The sequence below is a fragment of the Hemicordylus capensis genome, chromosome 5 (genome assembly GCF_027244095.1).
Source record: "Hemicordylus capensis ecotype Gifberg chromosome 5, rHemCap1.1.pri, whole genome shotgun sequence".
Lineage (NCBI taxonomy): Eukaryota > Metazoa > Chordata > Lepidosauria > Squamata > Cordylidae > Hemicordylus > Hemicordylus capensis.
Genome location: NC_069661.1, coordinates 123,934,299 through 123,950,243, shown reverse-complemented (window position 1 = coordinate 123,950,243; position 15,945 = coordinate 123,934,299). Strand labels below are relative to the sequence as shown.

General features: G+C 42.6%; 1 protein-coding gene and 1 pseudogene across 18 annotated transcripts in view; one reads left to right on the top strand and one right to left on the bottom strand.

The window, feature by feature from the left end:
• The window catches only part of DOK7 (docking protein 7), a 73,019-nt gene that overhangs the window by 40,722 nt on the left and 16,352 nt on the right, over nt 1–15,945 (bottom strand). For all 18 annotated transcript variants that reach the window (XM_053256896.1, XM_053256903.1, XM_053256906.1 and 15 more), the window contains 2 exons: nt 8,202–8,402; nt 3,417–3,536 (listed from right to left, as the gene is read on the bottom strand). In XM_053256896.1, the coding sequence (XP_053112871.1) occupies nt 3,417–3,536; nt 8,202–8,402 (321 nt within the window). The remainder of the gene's footprint in view (nt 1–3,416; nt 3,537–8,201; nt 8,403–15,945) is intronic.
• Nucleotides 4,203–4,302, top strand: LOC128328648 (uncharacterized; annotated as a pseudogene).

The window sequence follows — 15,945 nt, the reverse complement described above, 5'->3', positions numbered from 1 at the left end:
ATACATTCCTGCTGCTTAAAGTAGCTGAATGCACTATTTTTTATATGAGAATATGCTGGGGAAAACTGTAAATAACCTTTGTAAAAATACAAAATGACTGTGCCCAGTCAACAACAGGCCTTAAGTACTATTAATACTATAAGCCATTAGGGTCTGAAGCATGCCATTTCTTTTGCTCCCCTACGTTTCTTTCTTTAAAAAAAATTTTTTTAAAAAATATATCAGCTGCCATACTCAATATTCTGTTCGTCCTGTAAGCTCCCAGGTTCTTTTCTGCTAGTTTTTTTTTTAAAAAAAAACAACAACCATAAATGTATTGTTCTTTTAATTTACAAATTAATATGCATCTGCATACCTAGACACTACCCCCAAATATGCTGAGACCACCCAGGTTCAGTATTAATGAAAATGATATTCCCTAACAGTATGTCCAGTCTAGTTAACATAGCTCATTGAATGGGCAAAATCATTTCACAAATAGTTATGTGAGATTCGTTCTCAGCAGACAAGATAATCCTCCTCCTATTGTTCAATTTTCCAGTCAAGAACTTCAGTAACACATAATAATGATAGCTGTGATTACTGTAGTCTTGAAAGACATTTGAATGGCTAAACATGGGTGTTGCTTTCAGAATTTGACAGAAAGTGGGAGATGAAATGGAGATTACCTTCCTTTCAGCCACAATGTCCTCATTTGATCTGTCAGGATACATAAATTTAAATCTAGACTGTTAAGGAACACAGAGTGATTTCTTGAACCACTTCAACCGTGGGTGTTCTTGTTCCCAATATTCTAAATCATGATTCTCCAGGGAGCCTCACTTCATGAGAAACAACTAAATTAGTGATGTTGCCAAGCCTCAAAACCACCTGGTTTGAACTACAAATTTGGCATGCTTGTAATGCATGCACATATTCCAAACTAAGCCAATTCTTCCCAACAGATGTTCTCTAGAGAAAAATGGAAGAAAGAGATAATGGGTTGTTCAGCATTCTAGCTGCCATTTAGGGAAAGCGAGATAAGAAATGGGAGGGAGGGAGAGATCTAGGGGTGTGCAATTCGGATTTTCGGTGATTCAGTTCGGGACCCGAACCGAATCACCCCTGTTCTGTTTTGTGCCCGAATATGGGCCACCCAAATCACCCTTGATTTGGTCTGGATTTAATCTGAATCTGAATCGATTCGGGGGGGAAAGGGCCCAGGGGCAAAATTTTGGGGTGGGGTGGTAGTGCCCAATGGGTGGAAGCTACAACCCCAATTTCAGGGGGATTGGGCAAAGGGCTGATTTTGGGGGATTTTTTGATGTTTTAGTGGCTTTGGGGCAGTTTGGGGGCATAGCATGGGATCTGGGCAAAAAGAGTGGGGTGGGGTGGTAGTGCCTAATGGGTGCAGGCTACCACCCCAATTTCAGGGGGATAGGGCAAAGGGCTGATTTTTGGGAAATTTCTTAAGTTTTCGTATCTTGGGGGCAGATTGGGGCAGAAAGTGGGGCCTGGGTCATAATAGTGGGGCGGGGTGGTAGTGCCTAATGGTTGGAGGCTACCACCCCAATTTAAGGGGGATTGGACAAAGGGCTGATTTTTTGGGAATTTTTGAAGCTTTGGTGTCTTTGGGGCAGTTTGGGGGCAGAAAGTGTATCTGCCCCAAAAGAGTGGGGTGGGCTGGTAGATAGTGCCTAATGGGTGGAGGCTACCACCCGTCCCCAATTTCAGAGTGATTGGGCAGAGGGCTGGATTTTGGTGAATTTCTGAGGTTTTTCTTCATAAGGTGCAGTGTGCTAGATTGATATTCATAGTAAATGAGAGTGTGAAAAAGGGAAAGTGGGGTCATGAGAGTTCTTTAATTGAAAAAAATCTCATCTGCTATCATTGAATGAGAATTCACACCTCAGAAAATAAGGGAAAACATCCCTTCAGAAAAACTTCTGAGGTGTGAATTCTCATTCAATGATAGCAAATGAGATTTTTTTCGATTAAAGAACTCTCATGACCCCACTTTCCCTTTTTCACACTCTCATTTACTATGAATATCAATCTAGCACACTGCACCTTATGAAGAAAAACCTCAGAAATTCACCAAAATCCAGCCCTCTGCCCAATCACTCTGAAATTGGGGACGGGTGGTAGCCTCCACCCATTAGGCACTATCTACCAGCCCACCCCACTCTTTTGGGGCAGATACACTTTCTGCCCCCAAACTGCCCCAAAGACACCAAAGCTTCAAAAATTCCCAAAAAATCAGCCCTTTGTCCAATCCCCCTTAAATTGGGGTGGTAGCCTCCAACCATTAGGCACTACCACCCCGCCCCACTATTATGACCCAGGCCCCACTTTCTGCCCCAATCTGCCCCCAAGATACGAAAACTTAAGAAATTTCCCAAAAATCAGCCCTTTGCCCTATCCCCCTGAAATTGGGGTGGTAGCCTGCACCCATTAGGCACTACCACCCCACCCCACTCTTTTTGCCCAGATCCCATGCTATGCCCCCAAACTGCCCCAAAGCCACTAAAACTTCAAAAAATCCCCCAAAATCAGTCATGAGCCGAATCACCCGAATTTTTTGGCCCTGAAATTCGGGTGATTCGGCTCGGCCCCGAAAAATATCGGGGGACATCGAGGGTGATTTGGTTCGGCCCCGAATCACCCGAAATTGCTCATTTCGGGCACAGATCGATCTGTGCCTGAAATTTTTTGCACATCCCTAGAGAGATCTTCTTCTTTTCCTGCCGCTGGGGTTGCCAGAGCAACCACTAGAGCACAGCAGCCACCAATCTAGTAGTCACTAGATAAAAGGGTTGTAGGTGCTTATGCGGGGAGTTGGGGCTTTGGAATTACATTCAGAACTCTCAAGGGGGAAAAAACTAAGTGTTCTCCAATGTCACTTGTATATGGCCATTCCCATTCCAAAGTTAGTCCAGGGAGGACTTACCCATCACTAAACCAAACCAATGGCAGCTTTTTCTTCAGTGCTGGTCAAGAAGGAAGTATATTAGCTATGAAATTAATTACCTGACACTTCTTCAGTAAAGCAACTGTTATGAAAATTGCATTTATTCCAAAGCCCCAGGCTCAATAAGTTAACCACCAATTTTCAGACTGGTCTGACTCAGGTTTGCAAACAAATAATGCATACATCCCAAATTGATGCTTGGCCCTTCTCTATTTAGCTTTTCACATTTGTATAAAACTAGATAATCCCACGCAAGAGCAAGCAGCAAAAAATATGAACTATAGCAGCAGGTGAAAGTTGGCATATCAAAATGCACATTCCTTTGTTATTTTGATATTTACTGATTACAACCACTTTGTGCTTTCCATGTCCTGGCATCTCAAAGCTCGTATTGCAATCAGAGCAAAATGCATTAAGCAAGAAGAGTTCCCTCTTTGTGTGGTTATGCTATACTTCCTATATTAACCTGGTAAGACTGGACGCAAGCCAAATGGGCCTTTCATTGGAGAGATGCCATGAACAATGCAGTCAAAGAGAAAGCTGATCTTCTCTCCCTCTGTGCAAGACAGGAAAAACACACCAGCCCCTGTAAGAAAACAATACATTTACATTAGGATGACGCTGCACAGTAGTTTAAGAAAAAAATGTTAGAAAAGTTGGCAAGAAAACTTAATCTAAACAGTTTCCAAGTGGGGAGCACTGTTAATCTTAAACATAGCACAACATAAACCTTAATGACTCACACATTTATTGTTCTTGTTTACTACTGTCCATTTCATCAGATGCATGAAGTATTATTCCCAGTAGGCAGGTAAATCTTGACATGGGCTTAGAGAAAAATAATTAAATGCAGGGGTATCAAATGGCAAGAAATGCAAGGGGGTTAATCTTGTGACTAGCTAAGAAGTGTACAAGATCAACATGACAACAATTAATAAAAATCAGACACCTTTGTCTTGATTTAAGGCCTGCAGAGATGGTGTCAACACTAATTGTTATAAACACTAATTCAATTGATTGACACCATATCTGCAGGCCTTAAATCAAGAATTATGAAGTTATTTGATTTAGCATTGCAAGGGATTTGTTATCACCTATTATTGCTATTGTGCATTGTACCATGTGTAACTTGTACACTTTTAAGCTAGTCAAAACTCTAGGCCTCTTGCATTTCCTGCCATTCAACACCCTTGTTTTTATTTTTTGTATACACACACACAGGATTGCACTTCATGCATGTTATGAGGAAGATATGCTTTGGCAGCACATATACTAAAATTGGAATGATGCAGAGATTAGCATGGCCCCTGTGCAAGAAAGACATTCAAATTTGTGAAGTATTCCATATTTTTGGGATGGTACTGCAGCTCAGTGGTAGAGCATCTGCTTTGCTCACAGAAGGTCCCAAGTTCAATCCCTGGCATCTACAGGCAGAGATGGGAAAGACTCGTTCCTGAAACCTGGGAGAGACACAGTGTAAATAATCCTGAGCTAGACGGACCAATGGCCCGATGATAAAAAGCAACTTCCTATGTTCCTATGAAACGGACTTATGCTACAGTTAATTTGTTGGTCTTTAAGGTGCCACAAGACTCTGTTTTTCTACTCTAGAGCAGTATGCATGCTATGCTGGTCTGCTATGCTTTGGAATGTATCATTTCCAAAAAGACCTTAGGAGCTCTATGTAACCAGCATTACTTTTAAGAGGTCCTTAGGCTGAATGCATGTGTACACTAAAAGACTTTGTAACATAAGGTGCACCTTGTTAATCATGGAACTGCTATTCGTAGTTCCATGTGTATCCACAGTTGGATAATAGTCACCCAGCTTTAATATCCACAGATGCAAAAGGGTTAAAACCCATGTATCCACAGTTCCTAGGTGGCCAGAAATGGCCTCTGAGGACATTTCCAGCCTCCATTTTGAAAAAAGGAGCAATTTTGTTGCTCATTTTAAAAACTTTTTTCCTGTGATTTTTTTTTTTTGGTGGGAAAATGGCAGATTTGAGACTGGGGTGAGGGATGGGGTGCATTCCTGGACAGCTGGGGACCCACAGAGCATGGCAGAGCACTTTATGTTGATGTTTTTCATTATTTTCACCCCTTTCTCCAGGAACCCAAGCCCCCAAATCCCATGCCTTGTTAACCATGCTTCCATTATCCATGGTTGTAGTGGAGGATAGAACCTCTGTGGATAATGAGGTCTACTAGTGGACAATTATGGCTGTTGCAGAGGGTAGGCCAGAGCTAAGCAGCAGAGTAAGGGAGTGCCTTGTCCCAATTTTGTGAACTTAGCACTGGATAGCTGCCTTTATAAAGTATAACACATGATCGGGCTATTAGTGAATAACTCAACACAACAAAAAAGTACATATTTTGACTTGCTTTTTTGCTGTAGTTTTATTAGCCATAAAAAAAGAATTTGATTTTGAATTATATATTAGCGTAACATTTAGTTTGCTTTAGAGCCAAGACAGAAGTCTATTTATTTTTATTTTTATTCCATTATCATAAAGTGCCTGCATTTTTAATGTGCTTTCAAAGAGTCCCTTTACATTGTGTCTGATTTTTATCCAAATCCTGGACACTTTCTTCTGAAGTCCCCCCAATGCTGTTTTTTGTTTTAAAGGCTCCAGGAAACTGTGGAGTTAGCCCATACGGCACAGCACAAGGAAGTTGCCAAGCCTTCTAAACTAGGGCTATGCCAGGCTGTTACCTACCAATAATGTAGCCTGCAGGGAAGCTTTCAGGAAGTTCACAAACAGCCCTGGTTCCAAAATGCTTTGGGACTGCACAGCACTTTGCCCATTCCCCCCACCCCGCCCGGACTTAGGTGCTTTCTTGAACTGGGGCCCTTGGCTAGCTCTGGGTCTGTACATTTTCATGGTATCTTAAAAATCAGGTTTTTATAGCTTTTGTTAAGCTCTATTTAGCTGCAACTGTCATCCAGGATTTGAATGAAAATCAGACAAGCCATTTCAATTTTTGAGCAATTTGCTAAGCTGTTCTTGACAGTTCTCCCATATCAAACAGCTCTAATTTGCTTATGCCCAAAACGTTCTATGTTTTTCATAATGAGCACACGGGACCTGATAGAATATAATGTTTCCAGTACTTAACCAGATGTTATTGCTGCCATTAAGAGGCTGACCCCAAAACCGTTTTCTTAAAGGAAAAGTATACATACAAGACACATGCCCTCTCCCACCTCATGGACAACCTGAAATCACTTGAATTTCTTCAATGCCAACTGCTATTCACTCCATTGCCATTCACCCACAGAAAGAGCAACATGTTGGGGCAAGCTATGCATTATGGCAACACAATCTTTGCGCAGAATGCAGGTTATGCTGAATAAATCAGGGGTGGATAAAGCAGAATAAAGCATCATTCTCCTGTCTGCATCCCTCCCACAAATCTCCCTGTTCTCAGAGCCCCACTGAGGAAAACAGAGCTGAGGGGATGTTGGTTGCAAGTGAAAAGCAGCAGGCAGGGAATGGGCTCCACTTCCCCTTCCCACATTCTATTTCTCCAATTTAAAATTGTTGCCACCCACCCCACTTTATACAAATTCAGGGGTAATCTGTGTTCAAACACATGGTGCAGCATGTGCAATCAGCCCCATATGTATTTATTTATCACATTTATAAACCACCCCATCCAGAGGCTCTGAGCGGTGTACAACAACTTTTAAAAAAACCAAAACACACAATTCAAACACAATGCTAAAAACAATATAAAAACAATTCAAAAACGATTGAAACCATTTAAAACCAATTAAAATACTTTTAAAAAACACCACCACCACTTTACAAGCCTTGGAAGGCCAGGCCAAACAGGCCAGGTTTTTAGGGCTCTCTTAAAGGCCGACAGCAAGCCTAAACTGCGGAGACCTTGAAAGCCATAGACCTTGAAAGCCACTATCAGTACCCTAAATATCTACCATCATTTATTTAAAATTGGTTTTAACTAAAGTGGTCACTGTGCCCTTATTTTCTAGCATGGAAATGTGATTCCTGGAGGCTTGTAATGCTCCACGCAACTAGTCCCTGAAGGCCCTTCCTCACAACCACCCCCCAAACCCTCACCTCCCTTCCTCTAAACCCCATCAAGCTTCGCTTCCACCCACTTACTTGGGTGCTGCTGTTATGAAGGTAATGACAAGTGAGAGGGTGGTCTTTCTCACCCTCTCCAGTGACTGGCATGTAAGCAGGAACTTTAGGTTTCCCAAAGACTACCAACACCTGCAGCCTACTTTCTACATAATGCTGTAGGCACTAGGGGCAAGGGAGATACTGCCTTACTGCTTGCTGCTGCCACAGCACTGCAGCCAGGAAAGGGAGAGATCTGGTGATGTGTGGATGGGTTGGAGTGCGGGGGGGGGTAGGCTTCTGGGTGAGGGAGGGGACTTAGTGAGTAAGGTAGGGATCAAATCCCATCATATCTGATCAGAAATAAGTCAGCATCCAAGTAAATTAGGATTGTCATGGACTGAGTACAGCTATTGCAGGGGTGAGTGGGTGGGAGGGAATGCCATTTTAAGCCTGATTCAAGTCTCAAGGAACTCACCCATCAATAGTTTTAACTAGTAGTGTATAAATGGGTAAATGAAAACAGAATGGGATAAGGGGAGGATAAAGTAACAAAAATACTACCCAATAGTACCACATCCTTAAAATACAGCTGGATACACCCCCTCAAAGTAGTAAATCTAATTATGCACTGCCACTACTTCCCTTTTTCAGCAGAAGCCCCGCTGATCCCCCATTCAAATCTCATAACCTATAAATTAAAATCCTACTCAGAAGAGAACATACCCAACTGAAGAATTTTGTAAGGGTGCCCTAAATATCCCTGAGTGGCTCTTGTACTATGTTACACAACAAGGAAGTTCCAGTGCAGAAGTCAACACCACAGTGACTTTCATTTGCAGGTACATTTTTAGACAACAGCTATAAATGTGTCCCTCAAGTACATAACTGTATAATAATGTATTTATTTTCCAAATATTTTTGCACAGGTATGCAGACTCTTTTAGCAGAAAAGCACATTCTCTAGACTGCATATTCTAATATATTAACGGACCAGTTTAATATCAGGACTTTTTAAAAAAACACCTATTTAGCATTTTCTTATTTAGAGATCCCTATATGACAAGCACTCTACAGAGATCTTACAGGTGTGTGTGGTTTGGATCCATCATCCTACAGGTATTTTTCTATTCTCACATATATTAAGTGCAGTAAACTCACAGAAGCCACAACGAGTTCCACCTTCAAAGACAAATCCATTAGGAACAGCTCCATAGCGGCGCAGATCTGAGAGTTTCCATTGTCCCATGATAGTGGGTGGACTATCTTTTACTAGTACTAGAATATCATTGCAGAAGTGAAGAGTTGCTGGACCACTCTCCAGTTTAGTTCCAGGTGCTACCACAACATGAAACCTGTGAACTATCAAAGGAGAAAAAAGGATGAAGAATTAAATTATTTTGTCAAAAAGAAACAAATCAATCAAATGTGCAAAAACAGGTTTTGTTAGAACTAACAAACCTGTTCATACCTATCAGCATCACTAAATGACGTTTAAAAAATAAATCTTCTGAAAAATGGCAAAAAGCAAAAACAAACAGAAAGGTAAGGTTTCCTTTTTCACTGCCCAGCAAGGGCGGAGCCAGCCGTGTCCCACCATGTTCTGTGAACACAGGCCTCCAGGGCCCCCGGGGCCCCCAGGAATGCACTGCTAAAGGCCCCCCCCCATTCCGCCCTGTGGCTGCACTGCTCCCCCCGGTGATGCCATGCTCCTGCCGTTCACTTCCACTTGGCATCCAGCTCGTGGGGTCAGAGCCAGCTTCTTACCTCATGAGCTGCTGCTGCCTACACATCCTGTCTGTGCTGTTGGCTCTTACCACACTGATGGCAAACAGAGGCGTATCTAGGGTATGGCAGGTATGGCATGTGCCCTTGGCGCCACTTGAAGGGGGGGCACCAGTGCAGGGGGTGGGGAAGAGAGAAATTGCTAGTGAACTTCAGCTGAGGTGGAAAAAGAAATGAGCAAAAGTTCTGCACCAAAGCAACTTCGCCTGGGCAGAGGAAGGAGGAGGTGAAGGCGGCAGAGGAGGGGAATCGAGAAGGTGCAAAGGCGCAAAGGCGCCCTGGTGGGCACTGTCGACTCTCGGAGGAAATAAAAAGGGTCCACAAAGAAAGAGGGAGGGCAATAGCAACCTGCAAATGAGGCGCTGAAGAAGTGCATTGCTTTGCTGGGGCAAGTGGGGGTTGGTTGAGGCGCAGGGAGGAAGGTTGCATTGCAACCAGTCAGTCCTGACTGCAAAGAATGCCCCAGGGAAGGGCAACGAGTCTCTCTCCACTGCTGTTGGCACTTTCTCTGAGGGGGCTGCCAGCCTTGTGTTTCACGCCCGAAAGGTGAGTGCGAACTGCTTTGGGGGCTCCAGGCTTTGGGGGCTTCCTTGTCTGGAGTCGCAGATGGGCACAGAGGGTCCTTCCTCCTCCAGCTCATGAGCCACTGTACGTGGCTGCCTGGATCCCTGCACACTGGTCTCCCACTCCTGTGGTACATACAAGCAAATAAGCAGACAAACCCCAAGCAAGATGTAGCCCCCGTGCCGAGGCTGGAGATGATTCCTGGGAAAATTCGCAAGAGATGCTAAAAGGTGACCGGTCCTCCCCCGCTCCCTCAACTCCAGCAGACCTTTTGCCGGGTGGGTCCAGGGGGGTAGGGAAGAAGTGGGGGCGGGGTAGGATTGGAAATCCTTGGTGGGGGGAACCCATGATCTCGGATTTCCTAGAAGTGACAGTTTCATATGTTGAACTTGGGAAAATGTTCCGGAAAAGGGAATTTAACAAAATCCTTCCATGGGCTGCTTTCGGTGTCCTGAACTGGGGTAACCACAAGCTATAGCAAAACAGTAGTAATTGGCCCCACCATGGTCCTCAGCAGGGTCCCACAACTACAGGGAATGAATCCCTTGTTTGTTTCTAAGTGGCAGCGAGGGACCCACACACAGTTAAAATAGACTCCACCAGAGGAGCAGAAGCTGACCCTGGTCAGTTTCCAATTTCCCTTGAAGCCATGGATTACTCAAGATGGGGGTTCCTCGTATGTCTGAAGTGCAGGCGTCAGCAGGGGCGGGAGTGATTGGGCCACACTTGCTCTGGGCTCTTCAGAGTCGTGCACGCCTTGATCATGTCAATTTCATGCACTTTCCTAACAGTTTCTGTGGCGATGGTTCCTACTGGCAGTCTTCTAGCCAGAGTCCCATCTACCCTAATGCACCCCTCAAAATGCATTATATATTTTCGCCTCCCACAGCTGATTCAACATACAATGACTTGAAAGTAAGTCCCACTGACTTCAAAGCAGAAACGAAAATACAGCATGTGCTTTAGGCTGCAATCCTACGCATTTTAGGGAGTATGTCCCATTGAACACGGTGGGATTTTCTCCCGAGCAAAAATACATAAGAGGATCGGGTGGCATGACTCCAGCCCTCCAATTAATCCATGTTTCATGCCCACTGCTGTCCGAGATTATTGTTCCTCTCAAATGGAAGATATATTGCAACGAAGGCATCCGCTTTTCAAGTTTGTTCTCAAGTTATATGATTGTTTCTTCCCCAGCCCCATCCTCCTCCCCTCTAGCCCCTGGAAGGAAAGTATGTGTTTTCCCCATTCAAGTTATTATTTCTTTGATTTCCGGTTGACAGTTGTATGGGGCAAGCAGAAAAAATGGCAAAGAAAAGCTGTATAAGTTGTGTGACATAAAAAAGCGATGGCTTGTTTGTTGGGTGGGGGGGGGGGAATCTGGGACTGAAGGTAGGAGGGGGAAAGGAGGAAAGCATGAGGCCTCATTGGATTACTGCCTAATTTTCTGTGCAACTGATGGCCACCCCCTCTTCTTCCTCCCCCTAGCCTGAGTTTGATTAGCCAATTTTTGTTCCCTTTTCAGCAAGGAAGGTGCAGTTATAATTTTCATGTAGTGTCATAATTTGTTAATTAAAAGATTAACGAGCTTGACTTGTATTTTTGAGCTGACATTATGGTAAAGTTATCTGAAAGATGGGTGTCAGATGTTTGGACAGGAGCGCAATTTCAGTGCTTGCCATAGGCGTTATTTTCCGTAGATACACTTTGGGTGGCAGAGGAAACAAACAGCATGCCCAGTGTGTAAAAAGTCAGCCAGGAAATACATGCCTACAATCATTTCTTGGCTGGCTTTTCACATATCAGGTGCCCAGCAAGAGTCAGCAGCATGAAGGAGGAGCAAGCAGCAGGACCTGGAGCTATAAGTGGAAGAGGAAGAGGAGGAGGAGGTGGTGGAGGAGGCAGTGGTGGCAGCTGCCACAGCTCAAAAATAAAATGGAAATTTTTTGGTGGTACCTAATAGTGCTGTGAAAAAACAATTGAGAAGGGAGCCATTTGAGAAGGGGTCATTTATTTAACACAGGCCCCCTCTGACCTCATTACGCTACTGTTGCCTGTTGTTTTCACAAACCCCTTTTCACAGCCGGTATTATACTTGGGAAGAGCCTATCATTTAAAATGTTTTCCAAGAGTTTAATTTGTTTCCAAGATTGAGTCAGCCACACATTACCTGGGCTCTGAATAGTCTCAGGCAGTCATGGTCTACATTCTAGTTGGTATAAGTAAAAGAATGGACTCCTCTCCTCAAGAAGGAACCACCACTAACTCTCAAGACCTTCTAGGGGAATCTTACCTGAATCCTCCACATTCTTTTTCTGATTTTGAAAACTTAACCAAATCAGAATTGGCAGGGAGGACTGTTTAAGCCAATAGATGAAAGGACTGATCAAAAAGAATAGGCAAATAAGGTTTCCAAATCTCATGCAAATAATGCAACTTCACTCTTTCTTCTATATCTGCCTATCTGTGCAAGACAGGACTGAATCAACTTTTTGAGAGTGTCAACAGGCATGTGATCCCATAGACATGATGTTCTTGGACTTCAAAAATCTTTTGACAAAGTCCCTCAAAGAGTCCTCAATAGACTTAGCAAAGGGTGGGTCCTCTTATGGATTCATAAGTAGTTAAAGAATAGAAAGCAAACAGAAATATATGGACAGTTCACAACTGTGTGAAATTGATCTGTGTTGGAACTGGTTCTTTTAATTTGTTCATAAATGATCTGGAGTTAGGAATGATCAGTGAAGTGGACAAGTGTGTAAATAATATGCATTTATTCAGGATAGTGAACACACTATGCTATGAAGACCCCCCAAAGGACCTCTCTACATTGGTCAAATGGGGGCAGAACAGTGACTAACCAGAAAAGAGATCTCAGTCCTTTTTCACAATATTGACCTAGTATGTGGCAGCTTCAAAATAGCTAGTAATTAATAGGAAAAGAATTGAAAATAGTTGCCAGTACTGTAAATTTCCCCAGATCTACAGTCTGGGCACACTTAGAATACTCTATACAGTTCTGGCTGCTTTCTCTAAAAATAGATTTTGCAGAACTGGAAAAGGTACAGAAAACAGCAACCAATGATCAGCCGTCTGAAGCACCTTCCATAGAAGGAAAGATAAAAGCATTTGGGGCTTTTTAATTTAGAAACAAGGCAACTATGAAGGACACAGTAGAGGTCTAAAAAGTATGCATGGTATGGAGAAAGTGAGTAGATAATTTTTTTGCCCTCATAAAATTCTATAACAGGGAGTCTACCAATGAAACTGATTGACTGGAAATTCAGAACTGACAAAAGAAAGCACTTTTTCTTACAACAACCACCAATATATAGAATTTGCCACCACAAATGACAAAATGCAATGATGGCCACTAGCTTAGATGGCTTTAAAAGGGGATTAGACGAATCAATGTAAGACAAGTTTATCAAAGACTATTTAGTCATGCTGGCTGTATGCTACCTTCAGGTTCAAAGGCAATATGCCACTGAATATTGTTGCTGTTGCTGAGTAGTAACAGTGGAAGAGGATTATTGCATTCACGTCCTGCTTGTGGGCTTCCCAGAGGCATCTGGCTGGCTACTGCAGGAAATCGAATGCTGAACTCGATGTCTGACCAAGTAGGGCTCTTCTTATGACATACAATCAAACAGGCTGCTTGAAACTGGGAGGGGAGAATGTGATGTCCAGGGGGTACTTTGGTAAACCCTTACCGCATTTTTTATCATAGCACCCCAGGAGATTACTAGGTAAGCAAAATTAGATTGATGTCTAGTTGTTTCAGCTTTATAATTGGAACTAAATATACATGGAAACACCCCAAAAATTCAATAGCTGTTGCTATCAACTGAATTAGAGCAGTAAATATTATGGGGGAGAAGTTTAAATAGGACTACTGAGTTACAACTCTGCCAGCTTCCAGTCTCTGCCTCGGCTAGAGGTTGCACATGCCCTTGTTATAACTTGGCTGAGAGGACCAAGGTAATAACGTGGATTGAGACAGGATTTTTCAGATTCTTCCTAGATCAGAATACACCAGATTAATTAACCAAAATATTAAGCTTACTAATAAAATTCAGAAAACAGAATTGCAGTTAAGGAAATAAACAGATCAAAATATCAATCCTAACTTCTAATACTTGCCCTAGTTGGTAAGCAAAGAGGTCACATCTTATGGAGCAAATCCACAGAAAAAGCAATAGTTGAGTCAGAAATCCAGTTTCCTTCCCTACCTTCTGGCAAAGTTTCTGCTAACTTCAATGAAGACCCTTAACACAAGACCTGGTTGTATATTTATAGGAACTGGGTTGTGAAATTGATGTAATGGCATGACCTGTTTTCGGATATTGGGCTGGGGCTAAACGAAGGTCAACTAAAGATAGCACCACACACTTCTGCCTCTAGGAAGGAAGGCAACTTGTGGAACTACCTGTGTGGAACAAAAATGATAGCAAGATGCCTTTTTTGCATCTTGCAGGAAGGTTGAGTGTTTCAGTAACAAATAATAAGGACTTACAAATTACATATAATTTCTATTATTTAATCTGTGGCATCCTTAATTCTAACTGACAGAGAGGTTTGGGGTTTTAGAATATATGAGGCTGGACAGGTTAGGCTGACCAAAATTTGAAAATCCAGCTAATTTCCATCAAATCTATTTGCTTTTTGATACTCCATTGGAAGTTCCTTTTCATGAAACCCACTGTCTATTGAGATCATCGGAGGAGTTCCAGTTGCAGTTGCCACCAGCTCGCTTCATAGCAACCCAAAACTGGGCCTTCTCTAAAGTTGCCCCAAGGCTCTGGAACACACTCCCAAATGAAATCAGAATCTCCTCATCTCTGGTTGTTTTTAAACAACTCTTGAAAACACATCTGTGTTTTAAAGTTTTATTTATGGTAATTTTAACCTGTTTATATGATTTTTAGGTTTTGATTGGATTGTAAACCACCTTGAGATTTTATTATTATTATTATTTCAATTTCTATACCACCCTTCCAAAAATGGCTCAGGGCGGTTTACACAGAGAAATAACAAACAAATAAGATGGAACCCTGTCCCCAAAGGGCTCACAGTCTAAAAAGAAACATAAGATAGACACCAGCAACAGTCACTGGAGGTACTGTGCTGGTGGTGGATAGGGCCAGTTACTCTCCCCCTGCTAAATAAAGAGAATCACCACATTAAAAGGTGCCTCTTTGCCAAGTTAGCAGGGGTCGTTTTATAGGGCAGTATATAAATGCAAGAGATAAATAAAGGTCCTTGTAAGATTTGATATACCAAAAATACATCATAGAAGCCATGCTTCAAAAATAAATATTCCTGTCAGCCTGATCATGAAATCTTTGTGAACATTGGTGGGCTATTCCCACCCCTGTTTTTAGGAGGACCCCACGGAAAAAATGGAAGGCACTTCCTATAAAAATTGTAAGAATTCAAACTTCTGTCCATAGTTTAAATTCATACCCTTGCCCACAGTCAAATTTCTTCCCAAACCTGCAGGGAGACATCAGGGAAAGGTTCTGTCCACCTGAAGACATGTGGTAGGTAAACTTTATTACGATCGTAGATCAGACTGGCTGAAGACATGTGCATGTTTGTATAATAACTGGTTAAGATTATAAGGCTGGCTTGTTCTACCATCCATGCAAGAAACTAGTCTGATGTTACCTTTTCTTTCTTTTGTACTACAGTCACATTTGTTCCTTGTTATTTCCAATCATGCTGTGTTTCAAGACTAAAAAACACTTAATTTGAATTCAAGTCTAAAGTGGTTTGAATCTGCAAGTGTTTTCAAACACTCATCCATGTGCCTAGCTATTTGTCAAACTTACTGATCCAGAAGGAGGGCTGGAAGCAGAACACTCATGGAAGGGCACCTTCTCATTTGAAAGGAACTGGAGATGTCTGTGGAAGGCTAGTAGTCAAATAAGAAACTCTGAAGCAAGCAAGCCCAGAGGAGTAAGATGCACAAAATCCTGAGTAAAGCAACTTCAACCCTTAGGTAAGTAGCTTCTCTGGTTCTATGATGCCATGCCCGCCTCCACCCCCAAACCACCACAGGACTAAGAAGTTCAAATGCAAAACTACACCCCCCCCCCTCTCTTTACGTTTTTCAACTGAAAGAGATATAATGTAATGGCAACAAGAGAGAAACCTACAGTTTTAGAAGATATGGCGGGGGGAGTCTGTTCTCATAACCACTCAACCAGTTCTAGCCTGTGGCTTGTCATTTGAAGACTGATGATGGAAAAAGACTTCTAGTTCCCCAACCTAATTGCTCAGAGGTAACATGAATGTGAGGGTACCATGTATTTATTTGTACAGGAGAATAAGCAAGCGGGAAAGAGAGATGCATAACCCTCCCTGTACCTACTAATGCTCTCCTGAAAATGTTCCACTAAAGCTCAGTTATGGTTTTGGAGCCTGACTGAGGAACCCTAGGGTTTTTGGCACCCTAGGCAAAGTATGACTTTGGTGCCCTCACCACCACATTCAGTTAAAATTATGATCTGTAACATAAAGAATATAATTTTAACTGAAGCTGGGGTGGTGG